This window comes from Pediculus humanus, genomic scaffold (genome assembly GCF_000006295.1).
Source record: "Pediculus humanus corporis 1103172108248 genomic scaffold, whole genome shotgun sequence".
Lineage (NCBI taxonomy): Eukaryota > Metazoa > Arthropoda > Insecta > Psocodea > Pediculidae > Pediculus > Pediculus humanus.
The window spans coordinates 224,703-239,132 of record NW_002987817.1 but is presented as its reverse complement, the minus strand read 5'-3'; the positions used below and the strand labels follow the sequence as shown (position 1 = coordinate 239,132).

At 23.6% G+C, this 14,430-nt stretch overlaps 6 protein-coding genes across 6 annotated transcripts; 2 read left to right on the top strand and 4 right to left on the bottom strand.

Moving 5' to 3' along the window:
• Window positions 1–634: 634 nt before the first annotated feature.
• On the bottom strand, window positions 635–1,723 carry Phum_PHUM464850 (G1/S-specific cyclin-C, putative; the record flags this gene model as incomplete). Its single annotated transcript, XM_002430111.1, has 4 exons — window positions 635–1,095; window positions 1,190–1,396; window positions 1,511–1,617; window positions 1,692–1,723. 4 exons carry the CDS (start codon window positions 1,721–1,723, stop codon window positions 635–637), a joined length of 807 nt encoding a protein of 268 aa, XP_002430156.1.
• An 829-nt stretch (window positions 1,724–2,552) lies between these two features.
• Phum_PHUM464840 (Folate receptor alpha precursor, putative) lies at window positions 2,553–3,923 on the bottom strand (the record flags this gene model as incomplete). The annotated part of the gene is made up of 4 exons (XM_002430110.1): window positions 2,553–2,572; window positions 2,704–2,893; window positions 3,074–3,289; window positions 3,573–3,923. 4 exons carry the CDS (start codon window positions 3,921–3,923, stop codon window positions 2,553–2,555), a joined length of 777 nt encoding a protein of 258 aa, XP_002430155.1.
• An 833-nt stretch (window positions 3,924–4,756) lies between these two features.
• Phum_PHUM464830 (Diacylglycerol O-acyltransferase, putative) lies at window positions 4,757–7,463 on the top strand (the record flags this gene model as incomplete). Its single annotated transcript, XM_002430109.1, has 9 exons — window positions 4,757–4,872; window positions 4,943–5,166; window positions 5,277–5,329; window positions 5,452–5,560; window positions 6,138–6,278; window positions 6,383–6,651; window positions 6,729–6,773; window positions 6,875–7,204; window positions 7,287–7,463. The coding sequence occupies 9 exons, from the start codon at window positions 4,757–4,759 to the stop codon at window positions 7,461–7,463; spliced, it is 1,464 nt and encodes a 487-aa protein (XP_002430154.1).
• Window positions 7,464–8,773: 1,310 nt separating this feature from the next.
• On the top strand, window positions 8,774–10,466 carry Phum_PHUM464820 (protein slowmo, putative; the record flags this gene model as incomplete). Its single annotated transcript, XM_002430108.1, has 4 exons — window positions 8,774–8,805; window positions 9,269–9,434; window positions 9,613–9,699; window positions 10,068–10,466. 4 exons carry the CDS (start codon window positions 8,774–8,776, stop codon window positions 10,464–10,466), a joined length of 684 nt encoding a protein of 227 aa, XP_002430153.1.
• A 775-nt stretch (window positions 10,467–11,241) lies between these two features.
• On the bottom strand, window positions 11,242–12,165 carry Phum_PHUM464810 (eukaryotic translation initiation factor 3 subunit, putative; the record flags this gene model as incomplete). The annotated part of the gene is made up of 4 exons (XM_002430107.1): window positions 11,242–11,396; window positions 11,472–11,691; window positions 11,806–12,025; window positions 12,113–12,165. 4 exons carry the CDS (start codon window positions 12,163–12,165, stop codon window positions 11,242–11,244), a joined length of 648 nt encoding a protein of 215 aa, XP_002430152.1.
• Window positions 12,166–13,141: 976 nt separating this feature from the next.
• On the bottom strand, window positions 13,142–14,407 carry Phum_PHUM464800 (ubiquinol-cytochrome c reductase iron-sulfur subunit, putative; the record flags this gene model as incomplete). Its single annotated transcript, XM_002430106.1, has 4 exons — window positions 13,142–13,278; window positions 13,418–13,558; window positions 13,708–13,962; window positions 14,341–14,407. The coding sequence occupies 4 exons, from the start codon at window positions 14,405–14,407 to the stop codon at window positions 13,142–13,144; spliced, it is 600 nt and encodes a 199-aa protein (XP_002430151.1).
• Between the last annotated feature and the right edge of the window lie 23 nt (window positions 14,408–14,430).

Sequence of the window (14,430 nt, the reverse complement as noted above, 5' to 3'; positions counted from 1 at the left end):
TTTTTTGATATTATTTTTATTTTATTTACGCAGTATTTGTTATAAAATAAGCTAGCAAGTTTTGTTAACTATAAAAACTTCAATACTCTTTATATCTGAAAGTGTTTATGAAACTTTCTATAAAATTAAATAAGGTAAAGTGGAATAATGGAAATTAATCAGGTGCAAATAAAAATATCGATAAACTGTTTTTATTTTAATTTCTTATATTTTACTATAAGTGGTAAGATAATTACACTCGAAAATATTTTACTTATAAATACTTTAAAAAGGAACTTTTATTCAAAATTTAAAAATTCATTATTTTACAAATTTTTAAATTTTCATATTTAAAAAAACTATATAAAATAATAATAAGCAAATAAAAATTAAAAAATCAAAAAAAATTAAATTTTATGTATTATAAAAATTTATAATCTTATTTATAATAACTTTATTTCTTAAAAAAATATTTCAACTTGAAACATAAATTTTTTTTTTTCTACAAACAATAATATAAAAACTTTTTTATTGTTAATAAAGTCAGTAAAAGATTTATTTTACTGCAAAATAATTTTTTTTTATAGAAAATTCAAGTTTGAAAATTGATAAATATGACCATTATTATTATTATTTAGGTCATGTTATCCTCTAGTTACCTGGATGGTTGATTTTTCGGCTTTGGCATTTTAGCTAACAAATTAGGAATTTCTTTTTTTTCATCATAAGATTTCCACAGTTCGAATAAATTTATTAAATGTCTAGCTATCTCTTGAATTTTTTCCATGTCTACATTTAATTCGGCAAACCAAGTTTTTAAATCCTTTTGCAAAATGACACATGCTATCTGAAGACATCCTAATGCAATTTGATAAGGAGGATATAATAAACATACATCAGTTCTCAAACTATCATTGACAACTCTCCAAGCTAAGGCCATCATTTGATCTTCATGACCATTTCCAATATCTGCTATTAGAGATAACAATGGACGGTATGGCTGATACAATATCAAACAACAATCTAAATTTTCAAGCAAATAAAATTCACACTCAAGAATGTGATTTGTTCTGTATGGAAATTCTTGAGCATATGCATAGCTGAATTTATTTTTAACTTAAAAAAAAACAAAATTTAATTAGTTTTTCTTTTTTTTGTTTCAGAAAACGATAAAGTATTATTAATAAAATTCATTCTTCAAGATACATACCGACATTTTGACAGATTGTAATCAACCTGGTATTTGAAATGACACCAAATTCTTCCACTTTGGATGCGAGAAACACACAAGTAGGTGCTAATAGTAAAGGATCAATACATTTTAAAGAATTTCTAGCATAAAATCTTTTAAAGTAAACAGTAGCAGTAGCTATAACTTGTTGTCTTAACTTTAATTGTTCACCCAAAACTTGTATAACTAAAAAATTTTTTGATTTACATTATTCATATTAATAAGTTATGATTTAATTAATGTTATGCCTTTTAAAAAATAACTATCAAATTATTTTTAATAAAATTTTTTTTTTCTTACAGTTTGAAAAAAAGATAAAAATTTTTTGATATTCTTCTTCAGTTAGAATTTGTAAATCATGATGTCTTTCTCTAATCAAGTCCTGTTTGTCTAAAATCCACTGCTGACTAAAATAAATAAAATTTAAAGTTATTTAATTCATTCGGCTATAATACGAAAAAAAAGCAAGTGATGAACTTACTAATGAGAACTTTGCCAGAAATTTCCAGCCATTTTACATAAACATAATTTGTTTAAATAATATGAAGAAAAAAAAAAGGTAAGACGCTTTATATAAATTCCTTACGGTTTCAACAGGGTTGCCAACAACAAATTAAAAAAATTTAACCGAACTAACCGAACTTTTGCCTCTCAAATCTATCAAATTTTTATTTTATTCAAAACGTACGTGATGTATATTTTACTTTTTTTATATTTATTTGAAAAGCAGGAAATTTAATAAAGGTAATGTAAAAAAATTTTTCATTGCTCATTTAAGTCGCTATTGTTTCAAGTAGATAAATTTAAATAATAGAAAACAAATTTTTTTAAAAGTTATTTTTTATTTTTTATATATACTAATAATATAATTAACATAATTAGCTTTTAATTGTATAATTTATTATTAACTTATTATTAACTTAATTGCAATAATTTATTTGAAAAATTTATTAAAATTACAGAAAAATAAATTATCAATTGCCTACAAAAATTACTATAACTTAATAATAATTAATAATACAATAACATTAATTAAATATAAAAAAAATTTATAAACTGAATTTTGTAAGAAAAGTTATATAATTAATTTATGAAAAATTTAAAAAAATTTTGAAATTTTTTTATATTTGTTTTTAAACAACTTTTCTGCTACAAAAATAGTTGATATAAATAATAGCAAAAAAGCACTTCCTTCAATTTGTTTGCTGTTAATTATTTAAATATGCATTCTGAATGGTTTGATTTCAAATTGATTTATTTTTTAAATTTATTTAATTATTAAATTGTAATTAAATAATCATTATTATACATAGTTATTCAAGTAAGCATAAATCATCTATAATCAGTGGGTAATAGGAATTACTGGGAAATTATAATTTTAAAAATGAAAATAATAAACATATCATTAACAATTTGAAAATAAAAAATTTAATCTATAATTCTAAAAAAAAATTAATTACTTTTATCTGAAAATTTTTTCATAAATATTTAACATGCAAAATTTATAAACAAAATAATTAACATAAAACTAAAATTACTATAGTATGATGAAACTAAGGAAGCTGAATTATTTTCATAATAATATTTAGCAACAGCATCATTTGGATTTCCATTTTTCGAATCAAACCATATTTTCATACAGGGTTTCTCATCTAAAACTACTTTCCATGAATGATCCCATATCTATTTAATAAAAATTAATCGATATTTATTTATTATTATTAGTGAACTGAATTAAAATTTATTTTAAAGTAATTAAATGTTTTCTGTTAACAATACTTTCAAGCAGTAAATTTTCAAATGTATAAATTACATTTTAAATTGATTGTATGTTCATATGAAAATATGACTACAAGTTATTACCTTTTCGCAAAAATTTGTTGAATTATGAAAAACATTTTCAAATGTTTCACAAGTTTCTTGGTTAGGACATTCATTTCCTTGAGGAGTCCATTTCCAGCCTCTCAGCCAATTACTGCTACATGTATAATCGTTCTTGCATGCATTATACCAATCGGAGCAATCGCTTTGACACAAAGGCACATTAAAAAATCTCTCTTTTCTTATTTTCATGTCAACCTAAATTTAATAATATTAAACATAAAATATGTTTTTAGCTAAAGATAAAATATTTTTAATCAAATACTTAAAAACTCGAAAAATAAAAAACTGTGTGAAATACAAAGAAATATATCTATTTTTAAAAAAATTTTAAATGACCTATGCCCTTTTAGGTTATCAATTTAGAATTTTAGGTAAGGAGCTATTATGTTCTCTTTTTAATTTATTTTAATTATTTATATAGAAATTTTATTCTTTATGCAATTTGGTATTGAAAATTTTTAAAATCAAAAGAAATTACCTGAACTAGCCATGGACCTACATTAGGAGAACATTCATAAAAACATAAATCTTGAATAAAATGTTTTCTGCATTCATCAGAAAGAGGTTTAATAGAAGAACAATGGTTGTAATTGAAATTATGATGCAAAGGTTCGTGTACGCTTTTAGAAGTTGAATTTGAACAACAGCTTCTGTATTTCCATGGAGTACATTGTGAATATAATTCCGATTCAAATCCTGGCTCTTTTTTGTGATATTTACCATCAAGACAAGTATTCAAAACATTAGAAGCAGGAGTTTCTCTTCCGAATGTAAATGGAAGGAGCCAAATAAAAATTAAAGTGTAATACAATAAATTTTGCTGGTCCATGCCTGCAACAAATGTAGTCTTATTCAGAAAAAAAATTGTATTTATTGTTTTTGATCAGAGTAAGTTACAAATTAAATACAACATTTTAAATTTTTTATGCTTAAATTAAAATTTATTAAAATTATTTTTTGATTCATAATTATTTTACTTTTATGTAATTGCGTCAAATGTTTTATTGAAAAAATTTAATGATTTTGCTTTTTTCTAATGATTTTCACTTTTGATATAAATTACAATTTTAACGTTTTGTTAATTTCATTTTGCTTTATAAAAAATTAACTTTTTTAAATAAATATACATAATTTTTTTTTTTTTTCAATTAAATGAATAAGATGAAAAGAATGAATATTGAAATTTGATGAATTTGTGTCTACTATCTTTATCTAACGAAAAATAACGGTTTTTAAAATACACATTTACAAAAAATAATTTTATTAAGACTAGAATAATCCATAAATACGGATTAATAAAATTATTAAAAAAAAATTCATACTTTTTATCCAGATATTTAACTGTCTACATATATATGAAATATAATAATCCCAAATTCCAAACTAATCACAACCCCGGCTCAGCTTAACACTTTCTTTTTTTTTTTTCGTTTGTACTTTGATCCAAATTATCATTTTGTAATGTTTGTCGGACTGACTATTCAAAATGGTGAAATTACAAAAAAATGTATCAATAACTTGTTTTAACATGTATCAGTAAAACTGGTAAATTCTTTCTTTACCAATTATAACCTATAAAAAATGTACTATTTATAAAAGTAATCTATAGTGTCGTTAAAAAAATTTATAATCAAAAGTTAACAGTTGCTTTTATTCAAACAAATGACTAACGAAACAGATGACATTTTAATAAGATTAAGGAGATGCAAGAGTGTCACTCAAGCCGAGAATATACAAAAGGTTGAAGCTGAATTAAGGCGGGCACAACTTGATAGACCGTAAGTGTTTTTATCTTTGTAAAAATTATGGTAAATATGGTTAATAAAACCACTCTAACTTATGTTTCAGATGTCACAAACCGAGGGATTCGTTATTTTCTTGGTCGTCTGGATTTAGTAACTTTACGGGTTTTATAAACTGGGCCTTTTTGCTTCTTTCTGTCGGGGGTTCTCGATTATTTTTGGAAAACATAATAAAATATGGTGTTAGAGTTGATCCATCACAATGGCTAATTTTAATTACAGGAAGTCAAGAAGGCGGCCCTGAACATTTGTCCATAATGCTTCTCCTTTGTGAGTTACAAAGTTTTTTTGATCATCATGAGTTTTATTATTCTGCTAATATCAACTTATAAATAATAAAAATTAAATTTTATCATGATAATTATTTTATCCCTTTTCAGATTCTGTTGTTCCAGTATTGATATGCTACACATTAGAAAGGGGTTTATCTAAAGTAAGTAAATATAAGATTCCATATATAAATTTTAATAGTCGCTAAAATTAACGATTATATTATTTGTAATATTATTTAATATTTTATTTTAATATGTATGTACATATATATTTTTTTTAAAGGATATTATCAGTCATGGTTTAGGTAGTTTCATTCACATCCTTAATATTGTTTTGCTTATCATTTTACCTATGGCAGTTATTCATCTCAGAGCAGATGGGTTTAGTTTAAGTAAGTTTGTTGTAATAACTTAAAAAGTATTATTTAACATAATTATTTTTAATATTTAATATATTTAATTAAATACCATTAACAAAATAATAGATTTTAAACTACCATTTAAAAATTATTTATAATAAAGCCTTCCTTTTTTTTTAGTGAATCGCTTTTGTGTAAAAACTATATTGTTAAAATTTATATCAAATTTCAGTTAAAAATTTCTAAAATTAGGTAATATTATTCAAAATTGCATCTTTATGTTAAACACAACATTATTAAATTTTAACTTTTAAAATACTCAAAAAAATTTGTTAACGAAAAATTATAATGTAAAATTTAATTTCATACCTGATTATGACTTTAAGTATTTTTTTTTTTTGCTAGTGGAAAATTTATTATTTTCCTACCTGATTCACATCAAGACTGAATTATTAGTTTTTGGAATTTATTTATTTTCAATTTGTTAAACACATAAATAATTCTTGTAATAATTTTTTTTATACTTTTCCAGCTAATTGGGTTATTTGATATCCTATAGGGAGAATTTAAATTATTATCGTGAAAAATTTTTTTTTTTTTTTTTTTCCAGTTGGAGCGTCTGCAGTCTGTTTCACTTACTCCATATTATTTTTAAAACTTTGGTCTTACATTCAAGTAAATATGTGGTGTCGTTTAAAAACGGATTCTTTAACCAAAAATAAAAAAAGGAGTATGTCTAGCACTAGATTAGGTAAACTCTCTCTCTTTTTTAATTTTTGTTTTTTTTTTTTTTTTTTTTCAATACTCTGATAATGGAACGATAATTAACAATAATTACTCATTCATAATTCTCAGATTCTGAAGCTAATGGTAATCATTTTACGGATGAAGAAATTGAAAAAAAACTCGTCAAATATCCCGACAATCTTACGTTAAATGATTTAATTTATTTTATATTAGCACCGACATTGTGCTACGAATTAAATTTTCCTAGAACGTGTAGAATAAGGAAAAGATTTCTTATAAAAAGGGCCTTGGAAGTTTTAGTAGGATTTCACGTTCTCGGTGCCTTATTTCAACAATGGATCATACCTTCTGTTAAAAATTCACTTATACCTTTTTCAGTAAGAATAATACACACGTATAAACATTTTTTTATTTTTAAAGAAACTGAGAAATGAAATGAAAATTTTTTTTTCAGAATATGGATCTTGCCAAAGGAACGGAAAGATTGTTAAAGCTTGCGGTATATATATAATTTTAATTTTTTTTTTTTTTTTGATTACATTCTCTCGTAATTATTTATAAACAGAAAAAAAAAAAAAAAATTTTTTTTCAATGTTTCAGATTCCCAATCATTTAGTTTGGCTTATTTGGTTTTATTTGTTTTTTCATTCTTTTTTAAATTTACTCGGAGAATTGCTTCATTTTGCGGATCGTAATTTTTATTCGGATTGGTGGAATGCAAATAATATAGATACATTTTGGAGAACTTGGAACATGCCGGTTCACAAATGGGCTGTCCGACATTTGTACATACCTCTCGTCGAATTGGGTTACAGTAAAAATTTCGCTGCCATTTCTGTTTTTTTCCTAAGTGCTTTTTTCCACGAATATTTGGTTAGCGTACCTTTGAAAACTTTCAAACATTGGGCATTTTTGGGAATGATGTGGCAAGTATGTATACCGTTTTTAAAAATTTTATTGTCATCGCTACTATTTTTAGTAGTTATTTTTGTTTTTTCTTTTTTTTTTTTAGATTCCGATGTCCCATTTCAGTAAATATATGGAAAATCGATTTGGACCTCGTTGTGGAAATTGTATCGTTTGGGCGGGTTTAATACTCGGACAACCACTTTGCATCATGATGTATTATCATGATTATGTTATTAGTCGTTTCGGTGCCTCTTTGATTGGACAATATGGCAAAGTTTAAAATATCCGTGCCATTTACGTGCCTTTCTATAGATTTTAATTTCAGTGTCGTGGTGACGGGCATACCATAAAATATTCAACCATTTATTTAGTACAGAAAAATTATCTATTTATTTCTGTTTATTGAAAAAAAAAAAAAAAAAAAAAATTATTTCCATTTATAATTTTTAGTATAAAATTAATTAAAATATTTAAAATTAAGGTAAAATTATCTTAAATTTTCCTCAAAAAAAAATTTAGGAATTTAAAATTGACCCCTTGTAAAAAAGATACTCATCGATACCCCCAGCATTATTTTCTGATTTAATAATAATAATAATGATAAAATCATTAGTTTTGTAAGGCGAAAAAATATATGAATGGATTAGTATTTGTTTATTTTGTTAAAAAGTTAAAAAAAAATAATTTTTTAAAATTGAAAATTTATTTCTAAAAATATTTTTTTATAAATCATCATTGCATTTTTTTTTATTTTTATTATAAATCTATAGTTTTATTTGTAATATTAAATTATTATTATTATTGATATTTTGTTATAATTTTTTGTTTTTTTTTTTGAGATGAAAAGAAAATGGCGGATAAAAGACTGACTGACTGGTTTTAAAAATATACTTTATTTTTTGGTATAAATTTTAATAGATTATATATATATATATATTTATATTTATTACATTGATTTTTCTTTTTTGTTTATATTTTTATTTGATAAAATAAAGTTTTTATTTTGTAACCTTTTTTTTTTTTTTTATATTTCATTTATTTTTTAATTGAAAATATTACGTATAAATTTATTATTTAAATGTCGATTTGATTTAATTAATTTTATCAAAATTTTATTGATTATTAAATAACCGTTGTTAATAAGTTAAAAACAATTTAAATATATTTTCGTTTCAGTACAGAAAGAAATTTATTCCGCCATGAATTAAAAATGTTTTTCCGCGTAACGATGACGTCATTAATATAACGTAATACATTTTGTATTCAACAATGTTATTATTGCATTTGTAATTGAAAACTAAATTAAAAATAATTTTTTCATTTGTTTAATACGATCCATATCAAATAATAATATCGCAATAAAAATATTTTTAAAAAAATACTAATTAGACATTAAAATCAATTTGAATATTTTTTATTGCTTTAATTAAAACACCAGTGTATTTTTTTTTTTTTTTTTTTTTACGATTCCTTATCACATTCTTTACGTCACTTGACTTCTTAGGAAGAGGAAGTAACTGTCAATTTATACTTCTTTTTTCGATGTTGACGACAATTAGCTAGTTCAAAATTTACTAAAATTTATAAATAATGAAAATTTGGACTTCGGAGTACACATTCAAGTAAGTTTTTTTATTTGTTATTCATTTAAAAACAATTTAAATTCAATGTGTTTAGTCAAAAATTTTTTCATTTCATTATTATTTTGTTATTGTATTGAAAAATCATTTTTAAATTAAATTTTCGGTTTTTTTTTCCCTTCAAAAATGCTTTATTATTATTATCAATATTTTAAGGCTAAACGTTTTTATTCAAGTATATTTGTCATGTACATTATTTTAATGAAAAAAATTATAGATAACCTCAACTGGTTAAACCTGTTACTTTTTTGTTTATTAATATCAAATAAAAAAAATTTGCAAAATTTACTTAATGTTTAAATAACTTGTTTACATTATTAAAACTGTTTAAAACTTTCTTTTTAAAATGATTTTCATTAATTAATTTTGAACATTTTTTAATTAGGGAGTTTTGTTTTTTTTGTTAATTGTTTCTAGCATTTATTTTTTTTTTTTTTTTTTTTAGCCATCCTTGGGAAACAGTTGCACAAGCAGCATGGAGAAAATATCCAAATCCTATGAATACAGCTGTTATAGGTACAGATGTAGTAGAGAGAAAAGTTGTCGATGGAATTTTACATACTCACAGGCTGGTTTCTTCTAAATGGCTTTTTCCAAGTTGGGCTCAACCTGTAAGTATTAAAAATCTATTTATTTTTTTTATAACTGATAAATCTTTTAATATTTATATAAATTTTTATTCTCAAATGGAAATCCTATTAAAACTGAATTTTCATTTTAATACATTCTTAATAATTGAAAAAATGCATGAAAATTGAATAATGATGAAATTGAAACTTTTGATTTTAGTTTGTAGGCTCTACAAATGTCTGCTATGCTAGTGAGCTTTCCCAGGTAGATCCTAAAAACAAAGAAATGATTTTGAAGACAAGAAATGTAAGTTTTTTTTATTTTAAAAATTAATTAAAAGTAATCGAATGGCAAAAAAAAAAAATTTTAATTCTTTGGGAAATTATTATTCTTTTTATAATTAATGCTATAGAATAGACAAAATTTTTCAGACCATATTTGTTACTATAACTAAATCTAAAACTAAAACCTAAACTGGATGAAATGAGTAGTTAAATGAATCATGAATTCTAAATTGTATATTTTTAACAAAAAATAATTAACAGCTTTTTAATCAAACCATAAATCACATTCAAAAAACTAAATCATATTTGCAATGTTTAATTTCAATGATATGTATTTTTTCCCGTAGTGAATCAAAATAAAAAATTGTTTCGACATTTTTTTTTTTCCAGCTTAGCTTATGTAATTATATAGCAGTTGATGAAACTGTGAGGTATATACCTCATCCATCAGATCCTGAAAAAACGTTATTAAAGCAGGAAGCTGTAGTTACAGTTCAAGGAATGCCTCTAACTAATTATGTCGAAGATGTTATGACAAATAGGATATCATTAAATGCGGGAAAAGGACGACAAGCAATTGAATGGGTCATATCGAAAATAGAAGCCGAAGTTCAAGAACTAAAAAACTCTGCTGTAAAAAGCACAGATGAGATAATTCATCAAACAAAAAAGTCAATCGATGATTTTACAAATTCTGCAAAAAAATCAATGGATGAATTATCTTCGGCGGCAAAAAAATCTTTCGATTCCTTTACTAGCCCTCCTAATCAAAAACTACCTAAATTTTAGCAGGAATTTAAAGATGAAAAAAAATAATTATAAAAAATTTATATTTATTAATATTTTTTTTTTTTTTTTTTTTTTTTACTTTGCCTACTCGAAAATTGTTTAGAAATAAAAAAAAATGTGGCAAAAACTAAAGTATTAAGTACTTAATAAATAGAATGTACCGTAGCATAAAATATTAAAAAAATTTGAATTAGATTTGTGCTAATATGCACTTAAATTATTAAAAGTTGCAACTAATAACATAATAAAAAGTAAAAAAATTTATCATACCTGTAAAAAAATTATTGCACACAAATTGTTTACCTATATATTTTTGACCTAATATATTTGTAAAGTATTTTAAATTCACTGTGTTCCTTTAATAAGCAAGAAATATGAATTATAAGATTCTATATTTATTACATTAAGCATTTCACACTATTTCACTCGGTTCTTCAAAGCTTTGTGTACGAAAAGTCAAAATGGATGTATTAATAAAAAGCTAATTCTAACAGCAGAGATGACAGTGTAATAATAATGTCTATTTTTTTGTAAGTATATTAAAAATTTTAATTTTGTTGTCAATTACAAAAATTGTCTTTAATTATTTTTATAGACACCAAATTTAATATATTTTAATTTTTAAAATAAATAAATTCACTATTTCTTGCAGCACATTATAGATGATTAGTTACCAAAGTTCAGTCTTTCAAAAGGTAAAATAAATTTAAAAAATTGTAAAATTAAATATGATTATAAAATATCAATTTTATTATCTGTAAACTTTTCATAAAGTTCATTTACAAGTAGCCATTATTCCTGCAACACTTTCAAAATCAATTTTTTCTGTGATATTTTTAGTTTTAATATTCTCATCTTGATTAGCAATAAACACAGAGGATCCCTGATCTTTCCAGTGATATTTATTTATCCACATTTTGAGTTCTTCAGCTAAAAAACAACATTAAAATTTGAAAAAAAAATAAACTTAAAAGTCATCAAGGAATTTTAGGTAAGTTTACTTACGATAGACACCTCCCAGCAGTAATTGCAATGTATTTTTATCAACTGTTTGATAAGTTATACCAACTACATGACATACAAATTTTCTTATAGAATCATGAAAACCAGTTATCCTGTTGCAGAGATCTGACATGCTTAAAACTTTATTCCAAAAAGTTTGAAAATCGCATCTTTCAAGTATATCTGCCAAAAATATGATGTGGATAATTGGAACTTCTTGACACTGAAAGAACAGGTATGTATAATTAATATAAGTACCAAATACTTAGTAATCATTTTAATTATGCTTTGAATTATTCATCAATACTTGAAAAAAAAACAAAATTTTTTATTTTACCTGTGCTTTAGTAAGCAAACATTTACACAAAACAAAATCTGTGTGAGGTAAATTTGTCAAAGCCTTAAGCAAAATTAGACACGTTATATCAACTTTATATAAATGAGGATTAAATTGATATAATTTTAAAACTGCTAGATTAGCCTCTAAGTCATATGAATTCTCAACGGCTTGCCTTTCAACATAATTTTCTAAAGTAGGTAAGTTTTCTGGATTGTATCTATAAAAAATAAATAAATAAAATAATTCGCCTAATAAAACCTAACCTTTTTTTTCAGGGGTGACAAAACTCATAATTCATTTATACCTTTCAATGCCTCGTAACATTGACGCTATGGTCTGTCTGATAGCTTCTCCCATTTTTGAAAATTTAAAGAAAACGTAATGCTCGATCCTAAAATATTATGGTAAGTTTTTAATATTCAATTATTGGTTAGTTGAACACTATAACGCAATGTTTACTATCTCTATGGAATTCATTTTTTTTTTCTTTTCACAACTTAATTGCATGTGAACCTTGAATTGAACTTCAATTAACATGATATTAATATGTTTTTTATAATAAAGTAACTAATTTTCTTAAAGGAAATAATTGAGAGATATAAAAAAAATATATAAAAAACAAGCGAAATATATCTTATTTATTCGTTTATTTATTTACTAAAAACAATTAATTACGTACATAAGTACATAACAATTATTTTAATTTTCGTAATTTAAAGTTTTAAAAACGATAAAATACTTTTAAATTATTTATTTCCGATGAAACTGCTATATCTTTTGTAAATGTGTGTCAATTTTTAAATATACATTTATCCCCAAGTCTTGTTCTTGCCAGAATTTAAATATTGCAAATACCACATGTAGTTCTGCATTGACCATTTATATTGGTTAAAAAAGTAATTTTTAAATAAGTATTCAAAATAAATAATAAAACAAAAAAATTCATAAATTATCAATTTAACTGAGATTTAAGAAAAATTTATTTAATCAAAAAAAGAGTTTAAAAGTAATCAAGTTACAGAGATATTCGTGAATGTACACAGAAAATTATCAGGAAAGAGCGACCAATTATTATTTCAATTTAAAAAATCTTAAATTGCAATTTAAATACATTTATTACATTATATACAATGCATGGACTAATTTGTGTAATGTTAAAAAGATATGCATAGAAATATATTTTTAAAATAAGTTTTATTCCTTTTTACATTTTCATATTATATTTTATTGGGGAAAAAAAATTAACTGTTTAGTGGCAAATAAATCTGCTGCAATTAGCTACAAATAATCTTGATACAATTAAATAATTATTTTAATAATATTTATAAAATAATTATCCTACAATTATTTTGTCTTCGATAAATTCATAAGGTGGCACTTCTAAATTAGTTGGAGCCGGGCCTTTCCTTATTCTACCTGAAGCATCATAATGGGACCCGTGACAAGGGCAATAATAACCATTCCAATCTCCTGAATATATAAAAATAAATTATTACTTTAAGCTCTAATAAAAAATATTAATAATAATATTAATAGTAATTTTTTACCATAACTTTATGTATAATTAAGAATGCTTTGTTGTGAAATTAAAAAAAAGATGAATGCTTACCCTGGTTAGGAATGGGCACACATCCTAAATGAGTGCAAATTCCAACAACAATTAACCATTCTTTATCTTTAACTCTTGCATTGTCTGGTTCTGGATCTCGTAAAGTAGATACATCAACTGCTTCTTCTTTCGCTATTTCTTCTGCAGTTCTATAATTAATTGAATTTAAAAAATATTTTGAAGCAAATAATGAATCAGAAAATTAGCTTGTAAATTTAATTACCTATGTCTGACAAACAATGGCTTGCCTCTCCATTTAAAAGTAACATTTTTCCCTTCTGGAATTTGACTTCTATCAATTTCAATTTTAGATAAAGCCATAACATCAGCAGAGGGGCTTATAAAAGCAGCTGCTCTAACTGCTAGAGATTTAGCTGCATAAGCAACAGCTGCTCCTCCAACAGCACAAATAGCAGCAGTGTTAAACTTATCTTCATCTTCAGCATCCCTACTTCTAGCATCAAGACTTTTACGCCTTTCTTTTCTGTACTCAGTAAAATCAGGTGTTTTAACATCAGTATGATTGAATCTTACACTGAAATTTGCTGAAACATAACACTCTTTATATAAAATTTGAAATAAAATTTTTAAAAAATGTATGCATTCTAAAAAAATATTATTATTAATAAATTATTGGAAAAAAAAGCAGGGCATACTTTAAGTAGTTTAATTATGTATGTACAATTTTTTTTTTTTAAAAGTTTTATTTTAGGTATTTTGTAAAAATTTGAGAAAATGCAAAAATTATAAGTGCATCGAAGAGAACTGACTAAAATAAAAAAAAAATTGAAGCAAATTGTTAAAAATATTAATATGCAAATTTTTAATAATTGATAATGATGATATTATAGGTATATATATAAACCAAATTAAGCAAATTTTTTTTTAAAAACTATAGATAAGCTTTATTTATTTTTAATTACCTGCTGGACCAGAAACAACTGTCATTTTCTTAGTGGGTAGGTTATAGGCTGAAGAGTAAGCAGTCATTCTCACTCTAGGAGTAATGTATT